The 20140-nt window shown below is 50.1% G+C and overlaps 1 protein-coding gene across 1 annotated transcript in view; it reads right to left on the bottom strand.

Moving 5' to 3' along the window:
* Positions 1–8432: 8432 nt before the first annotated feature.
* The window catches only part of GFPT2 (glutamine-fructose-6-phosphate transaminase 2), a 41046-nt gene continuing 29338 nt past the window's right edge, over positions 8433–20140 (bottom strand). Inside the window, exons 11-19 of the mRNA XM_002927786.3 lie at positions 19594–19689; positions 19413–19510; positions 19012–19132; positions 16690–16847; positions 16423–16537; positions 13445–13572; positions 11720–11887; positions 10626–10787; positions 8433–9315 (exon numbers count right to left, since the gene is read on the bottom strand). Of these exons, the coding sequence (XP_002927832.1) occupies positions 9271–9315; positions 10626–10787; positions 11720–11887; positions 13445–13572; positions 16423–16537; positions 16690–16847; positions 19012–19132; positions 19413–19510; positions 19594–19689 (1091 nt within the window). The 3' untranslated portion in view covers positions 8433–9270. The remainder of the gene's footprint in view (positions 9316–10625; positions 10788–11719; positions 11888–13444; positions 13573–16422; positions 16538–16689; positions 16848–19011; positions 19133–19412; positions 19511–19593; positions 19690–20140) is intronic.

The following is a 20140-nucleotide window of genomic DNA, read 5'->3' as shown; positions in this document are numbered from 1 at the left end:
GGGCGGAGGGAGTCTCCGTGCGGGGTTTGGCGCGGCTCGGCGCTCGGCGGCAGCGCAGCTGCTCCGGCCTGTGCGGGGCGCCCTGCGGCCTGGGGACGCAGGCCCGGCTCCGTACGCGTGCTGAGTCCGCCATCCCCAGCACCGGGCCCGCGGGGCAGCGGCCGGAAGCGGAGCCGGGAGGCGGCGGAGAGGGCCGACCGGCGGACCGAGAGCCGGGCCCTCTGGGCTGCAGGTGCAAGGGTGGCCCCGGACAGGCGGCCAGTAGGGGAACGGAGCCGGCCCGTTCGGGGGAGAGCTCCGGGCGGGGACGAGGGGGAGACCGGGCCTTGGCGTCCGGCGTCCAGGAACCCGGCGTGGTGTGGCCCCCGGAAGGACGTGGAGACTCAGGCGTCGAGGGAGTGGAGAGGAGAGGCAGGGGTCTTGGACCCTGCGGCTTGCTATGAGCGGCCAGAAGTCGGGAAGCGGAGTGCGAGGAGATGGCCGCGTGCAGACGGGTGTCCCCGCGGGTCCGTGACAGAATGGAGGAGAAGACAGGTGGTCAAACCTCTGACTCAGAAAAAGGCAAGGTTTTATATGGGGGGAACGGAATGCAGTGCTGAGGTCACCCTAGGGCTTGGGGTCCGTTGACCCTTACCTTCTTTTGAACCAACTCTTGCAACCCTCTGGCCCCTCGGTCGACCCAGGCCTGGGTCGTGTGAAACGATGGGAGAGGCCAGGGTATTGCCTGTTGCCAGACTTGCGTTTGAATAAGCAAAGCTGAAAGTGAGGCAAGGAAGCTGGACACACTGAAAAAGGATCAGAGGTCGTGGATAGGGTGGGGGGCGGTGCACATTTTGGCGACCGGGAGAATGTGGGGCTGTGGAGGAGGAGTAGACTTCACAGGGTGCCAGAGCCCGCTGGGTGATCAGGGCAGGCGACAAATGGGGAGGAGGAAGCAGGACCCTGCAGAGCGGGAGGTCAAGGGGCTGGGAGGCATGGAGGGTGGTGGTAGAGTTTGGGGAGGAAGCCTGTGATGCAGGGCCAGGCTGAGGGCACCAGGGCCTGTGGAGGCCACGGGTGTCCTCCCTTAGGCCACCCCCTCCCTCGGCCACCAGAGGGAGTTTTCTAAAACAGAGTATGGCCCATCCTGGCTTGAAATGGTAGCTCCTGCGTGTGATCTCAGTGAAGGAGGGCTCACCTGGTGGGTTCCTGCCCACACGGGTCCTCACATCAGCCTCACCTGCCCCCTGCCCCAGGTGCACAAGAGGAAACAGGGAGCCACAAATTGCCATCATCAAGGATTATGGGAGAATAGTAGAGCCCCTCTGTTAGAGCTGTCATTTCACTAAGGAGCACGCATGGGTGCTTCCCCTTAGATTAGGAAGGGGCACCCATTCCTACACGCTTCAGCCAAGTTTACAACACTCACCCCATGAAAAGTGAGTCCCTAAAGTCATTATGCACATACACACACCTATAGTTTTCTAAAAGGATTCTGCGTTTTCTGGTTTATGAAATACAGTGAATATTTACGGGCACAGAGCTGAGGTGATGAGGTGGGGAAGGATCTAGTCCATGCTGGGAAGAGTGCACAGAATTTTGGTAGAGTCCACGTGAAGCGAGGGGTGGGGAGGCAGGGAGGGTGTTGCACATATGAGCATGGCCGGCAGCTGACCTAGCCTGCAGGGCGGGGGGAAATAGTTGAGGAAGGGCTCCTGGATAGGAGGAATCCCCAGCTGAGGCTGGAAAGCTAGCAGGAAGGTGCTAGGCCAGTGGTTTAGACAGAAAGGGCACTGGGTCCCAAAGATTCAGAAGTAAGCACCTGCATGCTGTGTTCAGGAAATCCAAGGTCACCTGGTCTTGCTGGAGATGGGAAGAGGTGACTGGAGGGTCAGTAGGGCCTTGAGGTGGACAGGCGCTGCAGACTGGAGACCCGTGGGCTTACTTCGGCTCACCGATACACTTTGTTTAGCCCGGTTTGTTTGTTTTTAAATTGACTTAGTTGCCAACATTTGAAAATTGGGAGCTTTCACTTGAAAAATCTCAATTGCTGGTTTCCCTTAATAGTTAAAAGCTCTGGCATCATAGGGCCCGCATTCCCAGAAGGCAGTGGCCATCTGGAACTGAGTGGCCGCTGCCCCTTGAGGGGAGGCCCCTAGCTCACCATAGTCCCTACCACTCCCTATGACCCATGTCTGGCCATGACTTCGTCAGCCCTTACCTGCTGGCCCTTGGGGCATTGTGGGGTAGGGGCCCCGTCTGTGGAGGGAAAGGGCAGCCGTTGAGGGGTGTTAAGAAAGGAGGTGAATGACGTGCTGAGGTATTTATTTTAGAAAGATCACTAGAGCCCATGGAGTTTCGGGGATGAGGAGCTTACGTTCACAAGAGCAGTTAGGGAGCTATTGCAATGGCCCTTGTAAGAGAAGGTGAGGCCTGGCCTGGGGCAGGTGTCAAGAGGAAGGACCTATTTTAAAACTGCTTCAATACTTGAGGGACATGAAACGTCACATTGAGCTGCCACTACCCAGCCGCCAGGATGGCTGTAATAAAAAAGACAGACAACACCGGTGGTGACGACGTGGAGCAATTCGAACTCTCATCCCCTGCTGGTGGGAAAGCAAAATGGCGCACCCGCTTTGGAAAACAGTTTGGCGATTTCTGGTGACATCAGACATACCCCTTTCATACCACCCAGCAGTCCTGTTCCCAGCTATGTATCCAAGAGATATAAAAACATGTCCACACAAAGAGCTGGACATAAACGTAGCAGCTTTATTCCCAACAGCCAAAAACCAGAAACAACGCATGCCCGTATGTAGCCCAATGGGTGAAAGTAGCCACACGGTGGGATTAAAGACGCTGACCTGATGGCTGCACGACATGGAAGAGCGCCCAGCACATGCTAAGGGAAGGAAGCCAAACAAGGCTACGTCCCCTATGATTCTGTTTATGGGACATTCTGGAAAAAGCAGGAGTAGGTCAGTGGTTGCCAAAGGTCGAGGTTGGGGGCAGGGGGAGTGGGCAGGGAGGATCACCAGGGTCCAGGAGGGAATTTGGGGGGATGATAGGTATACTCTATATTTTAATTCTAATGGTGGTCATATCACTGTATGTTTATCCAACTTCAGAACTGGGCACCTAAAAAAGGGCGACTTTTAACGTATGTAAATTATACTAAAAAATTTGATGTAAAGAAAAGAAGTCGGTTTAAGAGGTAGACTGGTCAATCTTAGAGGTGGGATGTGGGGGGGAGGGGGGTGGAGGAGGAGAGTGAAGAAGGAGTCAAGGAGGATGCCATGGTTCCTGGCGTGAGTTTTGGAGGGGTGACCTCTGGCCTTGGCCTGCTCACCTGCCTGCTGAGAGGAAGGCTGTATTGAACCTACATCTGGGATGCCCACCTGCCTTCCGTCACTTCCCCCTTTCCTGTCCCCTTCAGCTCTGCAGCCCTGTGTACCCTCTGACATGAAGGCCATTGGCTGTTCTTCCTGAGACCTCACTGCTCCTCCCTTCCCTGCCTTTGACTTGGCTCCTTGATGGCACAGCTGGCAGATACTGCCCACCTGGCAGACATTGCCCACTTCCCTGCCCCACATGGGAGAAGAACACATAGGAGGGAAGGAAGAAGAGCTCAGGCTCCACTCCTTGGCCTGGGCATGCCTGGGGACATGTGAGGCTGGTCCAGGGGTCACGGTGCTGACAGGTTTCCATGGCTCCAATCTCATCGTCCATTCTGGACTTGTCTTGACTGGGTTCCAGTTGGGCTTTCCACTGAGCTGTGCTCTTTTGGGCAAGAGGTTTGTTTCCCCAAGCCTCAGTTCCATGGGGAGTGGGCATGGGTGGTGACCCCTGCCTGATGGGGATGCTGTGAAATTCAAGGAGAGAAGTACTGAATTCAGGGCATAGGCTGTGCACACAGGAACAATGAGTGTCCTTGTGCTGGCCTCCTCTGCTCCCTCACCTTGCCTGCTCCCCCTCCACTCCCCCATGCCCTCCCCATCTTCTCTCTAACCCCGACCAGGATCCAATGTACCAGGGGATGCGAGTCAAGTCTGCTTCTGTTGTGTGCTAGAGAAAGCCAAACTGCACTTAACCCAATGGGGACACTGTTGGGAGCTTCTTGCATTGTAACACCTGGGAGAGAATGGGTGGAGCTGGCCCTGGGACTGCAGCCTGGCCAGAGCCTTGGAAGCTATGGGCAAACTCTTCATCACACCCTGTTCTCCTCTGGGTCAGCTTCCTTCTCCCCATGTCACCTTCTGCTCTTGCACCACCCAAGGGGGGCAGACCCTCTGTCCCAAATCAAGTTTGAAAATCCCCAGAGGAGGACTCTGATGGGCTCCTTGGGCAGGGGTTCTCACCCCTGGGCTGGGCAGTCAGACTCGTGAAGACATGGCAGGAGAAAGGGCAGAAACAGTTGGGAAAGGCAGAAGGCTGGGGGCTTATTCTCTGATCATAAGAAAGAGGGCATGGGTGCTGAATGCAGTGGCCCTCAGCCCCCCTTTTGCAGGCATCCCCCCGAGCACCAGCAACTAGACTCTTGCTGTCAGGCAAGGGACTGGAAACTCTTCTCTGGAAGTCAGACCAGCCCGAAAACCTAAAGCAAAGACCTGACCTCTGCACCCCCACCCCTGCCACCGCAGACTCCCCTAGATTACCCAGCAGTGAATGTCAGCATCAACGCCCCCCCCCCGTATGCTCAGGACTTTCCCCCACCTGGAATCTGACCAGACAACTAAGGTCATGTGGCAAAAACAAAACAAAACAAAATAAAACTAAGACAACCAAAAAAACTATCTTGAAAGAAACAGAGACTATAGTGAAAAAGAAAGGAAATTCTAAAAGAAAAAATTATTGCCAGCTTCAGAGAGAATGAAAGTCTCTCATCCTTGAAGCCATTAAAAAGATATTCAGCCCACCTGTATGTCCTCGCTCTCTCAGCTGAGATGGCCTCGAAGCGGCGACACCCCAGCAGGAAAAGCACACCCAGAGCCCAGAAGTTGTTTTCTACTGACCATTCTCCAACGAAGGAAACCAGGGGTCCCAAATCAGCAATAGCTGAGTCTAGGGCTGGGACAGAAGATACATAAGAGGAGGCTAGAGTGCAAGAAAATACGGAATTGCTTACAACACACACACACACACACACACACACAGAGTGGGTGTGTCAAAGGGACACAAGAGTAAACTGAAAGGGCTCTCAATGGTCATAGCCGGGACCATCTGAGTGATAAAATAAATAATAGTATTGGGTTATAACTCAGCATAAAATAAATATCCACGAGTCCATACTAATAGAACTAAATGATTTAATGAATGAAAACGTACATGGGGAAAGAACAGACAAGTCTGTACTGAATCCCAAATAATTTATGTAGACAATCCCCTCTCAAGAAGGTGAAGCATAACTCTCCACTCCGTGGGGGTGGGCATAGTGACTTCCTTCCAAAGAGGTCAGTATGGAAAGAGAAAAATCAGACTACCTGACAAGCACTACCTCACATAGGTGGCCAAGCTAATATAATAGTGACAAGACATGTTGACAGCATATACCCCCCTGCATAGGAAGCGATGATAATGGCACTTTGCTTCTGGGGTCTTCCTCCCCAAAACACATAACCCCAGTCTAACCATGCGAAAGCATCAGACAATCCCAGTTGGGGAACATTCTAGAAAATACCCACCAGTGGTCCTCAAAAATGTCAAGAGCATTCAAAAAAAGGAAATCTGAGAAACGGTCACAGCTAAGAGGAGCCTAAGGAAACATGTAATGTGATGTCAGGAAAAAGATGGCAGAAAAGGACACTAGGTAAAAACTAAGGAAATGTGAATAAACTATGGGCTGTAGTTCATTTTAAAAATATGTATTATATGTATATATATATGTGTGTATATATATATATATATATTTATATATTCGGAGAAAAAAAAGAGCCCTTGGAAATTAAATCGTATTGGCAGAAATGAAAACTCTTAGTAGTAAACAGATTGGGAGAATACGTCAAATCTCCCATTAGAAGAGCAAAAAGATAAGATGCTCAATTAAAAAAGATAGGAAATGAGAAACCAGTCCAGAAGCTTCAACCTCTAAAATAAGAGGGGCGTAAAACAGAAAGAAATCCACAGAAAAGTAATTCAAGAAAATCCCCCAGAACTGAGGGGGCAGGAGGTACCAGCCTGAAATCAACACTAAATGAGAAGAGACCCAAGACACCTCCCTGTGGCATTTGAGAACACGGGGAGAAAAAGAAGGGAACACAAAGGTCTACCTACATCAAAGTGACTTTGAAGCCCTCAACTGCAAAGCTGTGAACAAGATCAGGGAGCGTTACCTTTACAGTTCTGAAGAAAACATGTTTTCGTGACCTAGAATTCTATATGTAGCTAACCCCTCAGCCCCGTGTGAGGCATAAAATCATTTATTTCTCAAGATCTCAAGAGTTTAAGTCCCAGCCTCCTTTACTCAAGAAGGATGTACTCCACCAAAATGACAAAGGAAACTCAGAAGGAAGACGTGAGATACGGGAAGCAGGATGACAAGGGAATCCCTTGGAGGATGACAGAGCGCTCCCAGGACGGCAGCTGTGCACCAGATGTGGACGGAGCTGAACCATCCTGCAGCCGTGTGACCCCAGAGACAGCCAGCCATCATAAAGACCCTCCCACTTCCATCGGGCCATCTTCTTAAACCAAGGACAAAACGCCCAGGATGGTCTTGACCATGTGCTCCCAAAGGTCTCTCCCATGACGCTCTGCTGAGGGCATGCGCGTCCATCACAGAAGTCCTCAGCTTTTCCCTGAGAACGGGAGGCAGCCCCTTCCCTCTGACCGTCCCTCTGCCGCATGTCCAGTGCCTGGTCCACACCTCAGTCTTGCTAAGCGCCCAAGTGTGAAGAGCCCCCTGTTGCCCAAGCCTCACTTGTGAAATGAGATGCATTCTTCTGGTTCTCATCCAGCTAAAAATGTTCTGGCTAGTTTGTAAGGTCTCCTAACCTCAGAAGTCATAATGACCACCACGGTCTGGTTAAAAAGACAGAAAGGAGTGCCGGTGTTTCCGGCAAGACTTGCGCCCTGGTGGATCTGTGGGAAGGGCTGGAGGACATGGCTCAGAGGATACCATCGGGGTTCCTGGGTTCCTGCCAGCTCTTCAGAAGTGGGATTCTAAAGGGGCTGCAGGAAACTCTGCTGGCGGCTGCGGAGCATGGGGCGATGGCAGAGTTCTAGGGAGCCTGGCCGCAGCGGGGGCTTTGGGGCTAAGGGCCATAGCAGGATCGCCTCTCTGCCGAAGCCATGCTTCTGTCTGCTTCTGCCCGAGGAGAAAGAAGTAACGTGATTCTTCAACAAATTGTATGATTTCTTAACTACCTTCCAGATCTTCCATGATGCTTCTCACTGGTGGAATTTTAACTTGGAAATGTAATTCCCAGGTTGCTGAGCCCCATGACAGAAGGGAGGGCATAGAAAAGGATAGACAAGTTACTGAGTAACCCACAGGTAATCCCGAACAAAGATCTGATGGTATATTAGAGTCACTCACACCGGGTAGTGGTCATGAAGACACTATTCAAGCCATCTGGGATAGCTACTTTCATTGGGAGCCTAAATTCTGACCCCACAAGCCTTCAGAACTCTGTCCCTGCCTTCTTACCTTCCTGCCTGACTGTATGAATAAAACTGGTGATAGTGATGGACTCATGGAAATCAAAAGTGTGGATTTCAGGGGCACCTGGGTGGCTCAGTCGGTGAAGTGTCTGCCTTGGGCTCAGGTCATGATCCCAGCGTCCTGAGATCGAGTCCTGCATCGGGCTGCCTGCTCAACGGGGAGCCCACTTCTGCCTCTCTCCCCTGCTGGTCCTCTATCTCTCACTATCTCTATCTCTCTCTCAAGTAAATAAATAAAATCTTAAAAAAAAAAAGAATTTATTTATTCAACAGAGATAGAGACAGCCAGCGAGAGAGGGAACACAAGCAGGGGGAGTGGGAGAGGAAGAAGCAAGGCTCCCAGCGGAAAAGCCTGACGTGGCTCGATCCCATAATGCTGGGATCACGCCCTGAGCTGAAGGCAGACGCTTAACCACTGTGCCACCCAGGCGCCCCAATAAAATCTTTTTTTTGAAAAAAGCACGGATTTGAGAGTTTCACCCCTGCATGCTGCCTTTGGGTCCTGGGCAACCATCTTACACAGCATCACGTGGTCCAACCCCCTCTGACAGCTGTTCAGTGGACTCATCCAAGAGTCCCAAATATCCTACAGCTTGTTCCATCCTGTAAAATAACTAGTCCTCATTCTCCCACCAGAAGCATGTGGGTCACAGGTGTGGGCACAGTGCCGTTGGCTACCAAGAACCAGGGCTCACTCCCACCGGACGCTGCTGATTTCCTGTTTTGAGGAGCCCTCAACAAGCAAGAACACTTAAAGAATGAGATTACCAAAAATACACACACACAAGCCAAAAAAGAATTGTACGTGTCTTTATTGTCTTAAAATTGCATAGTATTTTGATTGTGTATGCTTTTAAAGAGAGGGCAAGGGGGCCCACTTGAAACTACTCTCTTGCATGGGATATTTCAAGCTGTTTGACTATAGGTAGGAGCAGGGACCAGAATGCTGCCTGGGCTTCAAAAGAACCATGATCAGATTTAATAGAAGTTGGAGAGTCGGATGGATTTATAGAAGAAACCGTGGAAGGACATTGAGATCTTGAAGGGATTTACAGGAGGCACAGGAAGATGGTGGGGAGGCTTCCCTGACGTCACGGGATGGGAATCAGGGGCAGCCCAGAGAGGACAGGAAAGGAGAAAGGAGTCCAGAGGGGCAATGCCTTGTGCTCAAATCTGAGATGAATGCCCCCCCTGCCAGGAGGCTGGGGGAGTACATGGTCTGGGAGTTATCTTGGCTATCGAAAGCCACATACTAGAAAAATAACTTAAAAGCTATACAATCATCATTATAAATATTTTGTCTTTTAAAACTAACTAGTGTTGGTTAAAAAAAAAGGTTCACAGTTACTCTGAAGAGAGCTGTGTCTCTATTGCACAGTAGTGGAAAAGTCCGCTCTGATCCCCATGTGTAAACAATGATTCCCTTCTCCTCTGGCAACTTCAGGACACAGAGAAACAGTATCTGCTCTAAGCAAAGCACTTGGGTACAAGGCACGTGGAAGCTGTCAAGGTCTACTGGGATCTACTCGGAACACACAGAATGCCCGCTGTTCCTCCCACTTGGGCGTCCCTGGGACGGGCCTCGAACCACACGGCAGGTGGCGACGGCCTCCTCAGGCTCTTTCTTGATCTCTATTCCACGGTCACAGACTTGGCCAGATTTCTGGGGAAGTCGACCTAAAACGAGAGAAAGTAGCCGTTCAGGACCCCATAGAGCTCAGCAACGTGCTGTGTCACCAAGCCCATTATCAGGGTACTTGAAGACAAGGAGATGGGTGTTCCAGTTCCCTTCGACCATGACCTGGTTCCTGGAGACCTGCATCTTGGAAGTGGTTCCTTATTCCAGAAATGTCACTCAACAGCATGATGTTTAGTTCATTCAATAAACACTTAGTGTGCACCTGATTCCTGCCATGCTGTGTTAATGTGTTAACACTATTAAAAGGATCTGATTCATTATTAAAACCAGTGAGCTCGGTGTGTCCTGTTAAATATTCACTTTAATTGGAAGGATACACACTCAATTCATAAGACTTGTTAGTCCAGGGTGGGGGTTGGGAAGAAAAAGGGACTGGGGATGGTTGATAGAGCAGGCTTCAATTTCACCTACAATGTCTTCTTTTGCTTACAATAATGTTTTTAAGAAAGAAACAAATACGACAAAATGTAAGCCAATGGCAATTCCGGATATGTGCACTCTTAGGTATTTGTTATATTGTGTTTTTTTTGTATGGTTATCTATCTTTAAAACTCAAAATAAAATTGTAATAAAACTTCTATTTCTTTACACATGAGTTGTATGCTCTTACACACTTTTTGCCGGTGGGATCGTAAATTGGTTCTTTTCTGGAACATAAATTGACACTGTATGTTAGGAGTCTCAAAGTGTTGAATCATTTGCTAGACTGAAGACAAGTCTTAAATGTGGGAGGAAGATACAATGTGCAAAGATGGTCACTGCCGTTGTGATTTATGCAGCCATTTCCCCCCAAATTAGCAACAGTTTAAATAACAGAAGACTGGCTAAGTCCCTGTTACAATCCATGCCACGAGATTGTGTTGAAATATTGTACATGTTGCTTGTCCAAGTTATTATATTTGGAATATCATCAATGTTGCATATGGTAAGTTCAAGATGTAAGAAAATACTTGTAAATATATTTAGAGGGAAGACATAAAATATCATCCTCGATAAAATATCAAAAAAAAGTTCAAAAATTCATATGCACAAGGAAAAGACTGGAATAAATGATTAATTTTGCTCATTCATGTTGCCTCTCTGGGTGATGAGTTTATGGTCTAGCGATATGGTCTTCATAATCTTGCAACTTGTTTTCAAGGGGTAGAAGTTACTTTAAAAAGAGAGTTATTTTAAGTGAAAAAATTTCTCCTATGAAGCTTTACAGCAAATCAGCACTTAAGAACAAAATCAAACTCCGGGGTTATGTTTCTCCCCTTTGGGGGGTTCGGCGCGGTGTGGGACGTACGTCATAGCCTCGGAGAACAGCCAGGTGAAAGGACAGGAGCTGCAGCGGGATCACACTCAGGATCCCCTGGAGGCAGTCCACCGTGTGGGGCAGCTCGATCGTCTTATACGCGAACTTGGAACTCTCAGTGTCGTCCCTGGAGCACAGTATAATCGGGCGACCCTACAGCGGAGAAAGAAGATTACAACATGCAGGTTATCTCTGAAGGAACAACCCCTCACCTACAACAGGGTTTCTGAGATCAACCTGATTGTAATGATTACAGTGATCTCTTGCTTTGGTTGCAATCATGGGGGAGGTGATGTGCGCGGCTGGTGCGACGGACAAAGTGTTGGCTGCTGTTTGGTGAGTTTCTCTCCTTCCCTGGTAGGTTGATCGCCAGCCATTCAGCACCCATCTGTTGAGTGGCTGCAATGTGCCTTGTCAAGGGCAGGACACACCTATTCTTCACTCTAAGGGGACTCAGAACTGAGGGATAGAAAACAAAAATATAAACCAGCCAACCAATAACTAATGATGAGTTCCAGATAAGTGCCATGGAGGCAACAAAACACGGGGATATTGGAAGACGCTGGTGAGGAACAGCCAGCGCCAGGGCGTAGAGGCAGAAATCAGCTTGGCATGAGCGGGAAACAGAAGGACCCAGATAATGCAGGCTTGTGGTCACTCTAGTTTTATGGGAAGCCACTGGAAGGCTTTAAGCAAGGAAGTAAAGAGATTTGTGTCTTATAACTTCTGTCTGGCCACTGTGCTGAGCCTCCCTGTAAAGGGCAGGGCATTGTTTGATCTCACCCCCCTGTAAGTTCATGAGCCCTCCCAGGACGGATCTGTGGAGGGCTCTGTGCTTCCACCTCCAGGCAGCTCCACGCTGGGGATCGGGAACAGCTCGGGCCAATCTGGGTCACAAGGTCTCACTGAGGAGCTGTTGTACCCAAGGCCACAAGCTGGCCAGTCATTTCTGAATGTGTGTACCACTCAAGAGGGGGTCTAGGAGAGACTGTGGGGTCAAGCCTACTCAGGGACGGGACCACTCATAACCGGAGTGTGGAAGAGGACAGGAGAGAGGGAGCCCCAGCCCAGCTGAGAGCCCTCACCTGGCGGGCTGTGACCTGCTGCAGGGCGTTCTGGCATTTGGCAAAGCAAGGGTCCTTCATGATGACCATGATGACGGGCATCTGCTTGTCAATCAGTGCTAAGGGTCCGTGCTTCAGCTCCCCAGCCAGGATGCCTTCCGAATGCATGTAGGTTATCTCTTTAATTTTCTGGGGAGACACAAGGTGGGGTCCGTGTGACACCAGGCAGACAGGGGGGTGGAGCAGATCAGCCAGAGGGGAGGAAGGGGAGCTGGAGGAGGGACGGATCCAGAAGGCAGGGAGCTGAGAGGGCTGCAGGGCAGATGAATGCATGAAGTGGTCAACAGCACTGAGGGCAGCTCACAAGGCCAGGGCCAGGGCCAGTGGCCAGGACTGGCTGCTGTCCAGAGCAGGCACAAGGCCCAGCACACAGCCTGTGTCCCCAGACCAGTCCCCAGCACAGCCGCCACCCCGATGGACAGACAAGTCAACGCCGATCCAGCTCTCCCCTTCCACTCTGTGGTCTGTGGTCGGGCCCCACGGCCTCCCCCACTGTTATAATTTGTAATGATTGGCATTGGATTCTGTCTAGTTACACCCTCCTTTAACATTCTGATTGGTCGTTTCCCCCCAATTCTAGACCATTAATAACTTCCAAAGGGTTCCTCCAACTTACTCATGAGGCAAAAATCACACACATTGGGCTGTTACTGGAATTCTTCCCTATGTTTAGGGAGATTCATTTCTATTCAGTTACCGTTAAATCTGCCTCACTGAACTAGCAAGTGTCAAATGAAACACTTCTCAGCTCCCCTAGAACTCTTTATTTTGGTGGAGGGACACTGTCAGGAGTATGGCTCCCCGGTGGGGAAGGGATGTGGCAGACAGCTGGAGGGCAGGCCCCCAGGAGACCACAGAGGGGCCATTGATGTATGCCAGCAGCGGCCTAAAAGCTTCTTTCTTCCCCCAAAGACTGACTTGGAGACACAGCTGAATATGCATCTTTCACCAGCACACTGGGGCGCTGTAGCTGAGCCCCCCTACCCCCTGCATCAGGCAGCACAGGCATGGGGGAGCTACAAGTGGACTCCACCCAGGCCTTGCTTCTAGTGTGCCCCCCACCCCAAGCAGTGTGTCCAGCCCTTCATTTCCTTTGGCAGGGGTCAGAGCTTGCAGAGGAAACTTGTGGAATTAGGAGCTCATTGCCAGTCAGGCAACTCTGGCTCGTGCACCCCTCCCCCACCCTCCCCTACCGCTTGTAAAATTCTCTGAATGTTTCTCTCAAATGGGGGTGACAGGGAAGGAGCAGGGACTTGCTCCCGAGGAAGAGGAAGAGCGCCAAGCTGGGTCAGGGGTGATGCCCTTGCTTGGGTCCCGAGTGCTGCCCCACCTGCGACACTGTCTCCCGTTTATCAATTTGGTTGGGCATTCCCATCCAGAAGCAGCAAGCAGACAGTGAGTTACAGGGCTAGCACTGGACTCAGCCCCTGGACAGCACTGCCCCACTCTCTTGTTGGCCCTGTGATCCCGGCACCTGCCCACGTTCCATCAGCTCTTGTACTCGGGTTTGGATCTTTATGGCCACAAAAGAGCCAGTTACCAATTTAAAAAAGGCATGCTGGCCTTCAAATCTCATTCCGTCAGGATCTCCAGGTCCCCTTGGAAGTTTGAGGGCTAATAGGGAAACTCTGCAGAGAGCCCTCATGTAGGGGTTGATGGGGAGGGGGCTGGGCAGAGGAGGCTCACCAGGGCTCCTTCCAGGCACGTGGCGTAGTTATAGCCCCGTCCCATGACCAGGAGCGACCTCTGTGTGTAGAGCTCCAGGGCCAGGTCATGAATCTTCTCATCCAGCGACAGCACTTCCTTGATCAGCCCTAAATCACGATGAATACAGCAGAGGGATGTCGGTCATACTAGATTTTATAGCAAGACTCACAAAGAAAAATCGTGTTGCATTAAGACAAAGTTTGGGCACTCACACCACTTAATACATTTGGCTTCCTCGCATTAGCGTCAAAGGATTTTAAATGCAGATTATGGGAAATAACTTGGGTGATTAGCCAGGATTTTGTTTACGTTCATACTTTCTTAAGCATGTAAGGTAAGCAGGGAAGTGTGATTTCTAGCTCCATTTCACAGGCAAGGCAACTGAGGCTCAGAGAGGCTAAACCACCAGCTGGCCAGTCACAGGGCTGACACCCCAAATCAACGCCTCATCGCCCCATCCAGCCCACGTGCTAAGTCTGGAGACAATGCCAGTGTAAGTTCGACCAATGCTTCCCAAACCACTTGGTCTCACGTCTTCTTTGCACTGTTAAAAATGATTGTGAATCCTTAAGACACTTTGTTTCTGTTGGTTTTATCAATACTTACCAGATTAGAAACTGAGAAAATTGAAGATATTTTTATTCATTCATCACAATAAACCCATTCTACATTTTTAAAAATTAGTGAGAATAATGGTGCTGTTTTATATTTTTGTAAATCTTTCTAAGTGCCTGACTTGTAATAAAGACACTGAGATCCTCACGTCTGTTTCCTCATTCAACCTGTTGTAATATGTTCCTTTGCTTGAAGAATAGGAAGAAAATCCAGCCTCACAGAGATTTGTAGTTGGAGAAAGAAGGAGCATTTAAATAACTTTTTCAAATAATTGTGGATGTTCTCTGATATTACATCAAACTCAAGAAATGGTAATTCCTTTTTTTAAAAATTAATTTATTTAAGTAATCTCTGCACCCAACATGGGCTTGAACTCATGACCCCAAGATCAAGAGTCACATGTTCTACTGACTGAGCCAGCCAGGCGCCCCAAGAAACAGTAATTTCTTAAAAGAGTAGTTGCAAATGTAGACTCTGAAATCATATCAATAAACTTTTCCTACCTTGTTAAATTAAAATTTATCAGTCTATCTTGTATTTATTTAAATGGAGGTTTTTACACGTGTAATTTTGTAACATCACGCACTGGCCTTTTGGAAAATATAGGTTCACCGAATTTTGCAAATCTAAAAATGGACACATTTCATCATAAAATGTTTTTTTAGAGATGACACGTGTTCAAATCACCATGGCCTGATCAGAGATGTCTTTAAGTGGTGGGAAGTGGTCAAGCTCACGCTCACAGCTACAAGTGTTCCCGAATCCTAAATCTTACATGAAAGCCTGAAGTTTGTCACTGGCAAGAGATACTGTTGGTTTTGCTTCTTGAAGTGTCAGGCTAACTTTGTACTTTTTTGAGAAAATGTCTGTCACGTACTCAAGTCAGCTTGCTACTCCAACAATCCCAGGGTGCTTTTCTTGGAAACAACCATCACACTCTTCAGCGTGCTTTACCCACACTTCCCATTTTGCCAAACAGAACATAAAAGATCTTGCAATTTACGGAGATTAATGCACTTTCCTGCATCGTGAAGGGCATTTTTGAGCGAAGCTAGGTGCGTGGTGGCATCAGCGGCGGCCACCACCGCCTTTGCAAATGTCCTCACAGCGAAAAAGGCAAAGACATTTATTACTAACAACGTGTTTACTGTGAGGACAGTAGTAGGACCTGCAGACCACATCTTGAGAACGGCTGACTTAGACATCAGGGTCGAGCACAGTTTTTGCACCGTTAGTATCTGGCTTAAAGTGAAGAATAGCTTTCTCGTCCATACATTTTCGGCATCTTGTGTTGGCCGGATTCAGCTCTCTAGGCTTTGTGTGGTTAGATGTTGGCTTTCCCTCACTGCCCTGTCTGGGGTTTGCCCCTGGCTCCCAGGGAGGACCCAGTCCTTCCCCATCTCTGGGAGGGGCTGCCCCCCAGCCTGGTGACCATCCTGCCCCAGCACGTTCTCCCTGTCTGTTTCATTTCACGCTCTCAGAGCTGCACAAAGAAAACACGGTAGGTCTCTCTGCTTCCCTGGAGCGCAAGTGTCCGAAGGAAAGGCACTCTCAGGATGGCACATGGGGCAGGAAACACCACTGGGGCCTGATCCCTGTGTGGCAAATGACTGAAACCATGGTCCCCCCAAAGAGCTTGTGATTTCATGTCATAGACACGGCATCTCACTGACGTCTCAAGAGAAGGGACCCAGCAAAAGCGAGGAGTTTGGTGAGAATGAAGGAGCAGTCTGCGACAGGTAAAGGCTCAGGGCCATGTGCTCCTTCTCAGACATTTGCTGAGCACCTACTGTATGCCTGCCCTGCCTGGACACCAGGCATCCAGCCATGATTCTGATAGATAGGGTTGTATGCTCGTTGGGCTGACAGGTTAGTTGGGAGACAAGCCAGTACATGGGAGAACAGGTAACTTCAGATCATGGCATGGGCTATAAAGAAAAGAGGTGGGCTAACATTTCGTAGCTGGGGAAGGGGATGAGTTAGGCTGGCCAGGAAGGGTCTCAGGAGGTGACATTTGAACTCAGACTCGAATGATGAGAAGCCATCAGCTGTGTGGAGAGCTGGAGGAAGAGGATTTATGTAGAGGAAAGGACCAGTGCAAAGGCCCTGTGGCAGAAAAAGCTTGGCACAGGGAAGGAGTGGGATGAGGTCAGAGGTGGCAGGGGCCCAGTGTGCAGGGTTCTAAGGCCTGGTGAGGAGTGCAGAATTTAATCTTGGCCCAGGGGGTGGGGGAGGCTTCTGGAGGCATTTAGTGGTGACCAGGAAGTTTTGAGGAGGAGGAAGTGATTAACAGCATTGTTTACGGGAGACAGACATAAGGAAACGTTAGTTTTGGAACATACCAGGTAAAGACTGTAAACCGCAGATGATCTCTCGCCTTCTGTTTTGCAGTGAAATTCGGTCTTCGGACATCATCAAACCAAACATCACCAGGGAGATGAACTGACTGGTGTAAGCCTGTGGATAAAATGGTGACTCTGGCAGAGCAGGGGTGAGCGTGTCCTAGTGGACCACGCAGGAATAGGCAATCTCCGGGCCCCCCACCCCACGGGCCCCTGTCCTCCCGTCCGGCCGAGGCAGTCCCCGGGGCACAGGTGGGAGGTGCCTACCTTGGTACTGGCCACGCCGATTTCTGGCCCCGCATTGATGTGGACACCGCAGTCGGTCTCTCGGGAGATGGAGCTGCCCACGGTGTTGGTGACACCCACAGTCAGGGCCCGGCGGTCCTTACAGTAGCGCAACGCCAGCAGGGTGTCTGCAGTCTCACCTGCCACATAGGTCCCCCCTTTCAGCCACGTGGTCACAGGAGCATGGCTCTGTCAGCATGAGCCCCCCGCCCCCCCCCAACTCATGTACTCTCGCTCTTACACAGCAATCAGGACCCAGACACAGCTGGCATGTTCTCAGAAAGGAAAATCCTTACTGGACAGTTTTTCCAGTTGATTCTTGGATTCAAGATTTGGCTACTCTTTACGCGGGAAGCACGTTCTCATCAATCACTGTTTCACTGAACTCTCATGGCAGCCCCACGGGGGTCACCGTCCCCTCTCCCCTTGAGGATGAGGTCCTCAGAGACAGAGGGAACTGGTGCCTTGCTTCCTTGGGGCCACGCGACTGTGGGGGACAGACTGGAGCCAACCCAGGTATGCCTTGCTCCCAGAGTCCTTGCTAGGACTTCAAGCTGCCTTATTCAGAACGCGCTGAGATTTAATGTTTAAAAAGCAAGAATGCCCCTGAATGGCCATTTTGCAAATAGATCTTGTTTCAAAGCAGAACACTTCTCACAGCCTGCCAGTGCCAAGTCAAAATTATTTTTTATGATAAAGCTAGTTAAATAGGTAGCCAGCCCAGGAGCCCTGTATTTTTTTTTTAAGACTTTAACCAATTTATTTGACAGAGAGAGGGAGAGAGCACAAGCAGGGGGAGCAGCAGAAGGAGAGGAGAAGCAGAATCCCCACTGAGCAAGGAGCCCGATGTGGGGCTCAGTACCGGGACTCGGGGATCATGACCTGAGCTGAAGGCAGATGCTTCACCAACTGAGCCACCCAGGTGCCCAAGAGCCCTGTCTTTGTAAGTCCTGAAACCTCCAACTAAATGAAATATGATCCGATCATAAAGTTAAACCCATCGATGTCCTTGTGGCCACGGCTTTTCTGCAGTACGAGTGTGTCCCCAGCTCCTTTTTCTCTTCAGATATGTGTCTCGGGCACAGCAATTCCTCCGCCAACGGGGCTCAGGGCTCGGAGGCAGGGAGCTGGATGGCTCTATCTTCATCAACCCCACTTCCCAGTGTTTGACGCAGTTGCTTTTTTAAAAAACTGAGAAGGGCTGGACAAAACGAAACTAGATCCTTTCTGTGTAGACACCCAAAAGTTGCCACTCATTATTTTTACATAAAATCCACCTCTTTCCTTTAGTTCATGGCTCCCACCCAATTCATGAAACATTCTGAGGCTCTGACGGGATCACAATCCCAGAGGTGACACTGGCATCTTAAGTCACAGGGCAGCGCGTGGCTCCAGGTAGGCAGCCAGTCGGTGGGTATGTCCATATTCGTTTTTCTGAGTTTGTCATTGAAATGGAAATGGTCTTAAAAATTTAACTGGAAAGCAGGATTCAAAGTCCCAATGGGTATTAGGGCACTGCTGTTAGCGTGTTCATTGTGATAATGACATCATGGTTATGATTTTTTTTTCTTTTACCATTTAGAGATACACTGTGAGATATTTATGAAGCGACACGATGTCTGGGATTGACTTCAAAATAACCCCGTGGAGGGGACAGGTTAATGCGTCTCTGGATGACACAAGCTCTGTTGAGCTAATCGTTGCTGACGATAGGTGACTCCTTACGTGAATCTCTAACTTTTACAGAGATTTGGAATTTTCCATAATTAAAATGTTTTTGAAAATCCTTCTAAAGGTCATAGAGAGTCCAAGCATACGGCTATGAATCATCTCCCTGACTCTCTGCCCAGCCCGACTGGAGCAAATGCCCAAGCTTAGTGTTTCCGGAAGGTGTGGTGAACCCTACACCTGAGCGAGGGCTCTCTAGGTGTCCCCCTGCTGGGCAGCAGCGGTACTGCAAAGCCTGCACATAGTCCTTGAAGTGACTCTCAGCCAGCAGAATTTTGAAGAACTTTCTCCTCTCTAAATACACCCAGCACCCACGAATACCCTTTGGTGAGTGGTCCCTTAAGTCCTGGACTTGGTATGACTTGAGGAGGGAGAAGCCCCGGCTGCACGGCCCCCTCCCCATAACACGGGACAGGAACTGATGGCTCTGAGGTTAAGTGACCGTAGGCACAGGAGAGTTGGGCACAAGCTCCGTGTGCAGAGAGCTTCACGGCCTGAAGGAGGGCGGGAGACACAGGGCGCATTGCCAAGAGGACAGAGCTCTTAGATGAACTAACGCAAACCCGTCTTCCTTACCTGACTGGCTGATGAAAAAGCAAACGTCATCCCTGAACACCGGTGTGTTCCTGTCCAGAAAATCGCTTGCAAGTTCAACCATCACAGGGAGCTCCGTCAGCTCCTCCAAAACCTGCCGTGTCTGAAGCCAACAGGAATGGGGACCAAAGTCAGTCACAGATGCTACAGAGACACAGGCGGCTTCTGGGGATGGTTATGAAGTGGCAGCTTCAGGTCCAGGTGGTAAGGGAAGTTCAGGCATGCCTGGGCCCCACCGCGGGAGGAAGGCTTCAGGGCCAGCTCTCATGCTGGCTCTCGGCCACCAGATTTGGGTCCGACACATCCTAGCGTTTAAGACGCATCTTGTCCTCGGCCCCCACGCCCTCCCCAGCACCATCAAGGACCCAGCTTGTTGCACTCACGGCCACGGCGGCGTGGTAGCTGGTTCCACAGCCAATCACGATGAGCCGGCGGCAACGCCGGATCTCCTTCAAGTGGTCCTTCAGGCCTCCCAGGAGCACTGCGGGGCACGCACAGGGCGTTAATGCTGACCCCACCCAGGGATGTATGTCGGTCTGGGCCAGGGCAAAGACGAGGGCTTACCTGTGTTGGTCTCAAAATTCACCCGACCTCTCATGGTGTTGAAAACGGACTCTGGCTGTTCAAAGATCTCCTTCTGCATAAACGCACTGAAGTTACCTGGTCAAATAAACACCAACAAAACAGGTCAATTTTAATCTAGTTGCGTTACCACTGCTTAACCTGCAATCAGGGTGCAAAGCCATTAAGTCACAGAGACACATGTGGAGGCCACTGCAGATTCCCAGGGGGCCCCCGGGGACTGTCCCCCCTGATGTTCACGGTGACAAGTGAGAGGGAAGCAGGTCAGATAAGATTACTACCTCTAGTTGACATATTGGACCCTGCAGCTTGAAGGAGCGAGGGCTATAAGCAGCAAATGTGTGGCTTTCCTCTTAGCAAGGCCAGAGGAAAGGAAAACGCTTTACTTCCAAAAACCAACCTACTTAGGGAGGTACAAATGAAGTTAAGCCCAGAGAAATAGGCAATTGTCTTTTGAACAAATACCCTCGTAGCTTCTGTATTAAAGAAAAACCTTTTCGGGGGCGCCTGGGTGGGTCAGTATGTTGAG

The sequence above is a fragment of the Ailuropoda melanoleuca genome, chromosome 3 (assembly GCF_002007445.2).
Source record: "Ailuropoda melanoleuca isolate Jingjing chromosome 3, ASM200744v2, whole genome shotgun sequence".
In the NCBI taxonomy this organism is placed as follows: domain Eukaryota; kingdom Metazoa; phylum Chordata; class Mammalia; order Carnivora; family Ursidae; genus Ailuropoda; species Ailuropoda melanoleuca.
Note: the sequence above shows the minus strand (reverse complement) of the source record. Positions and strands in the feature narration are given on the sequence as shown.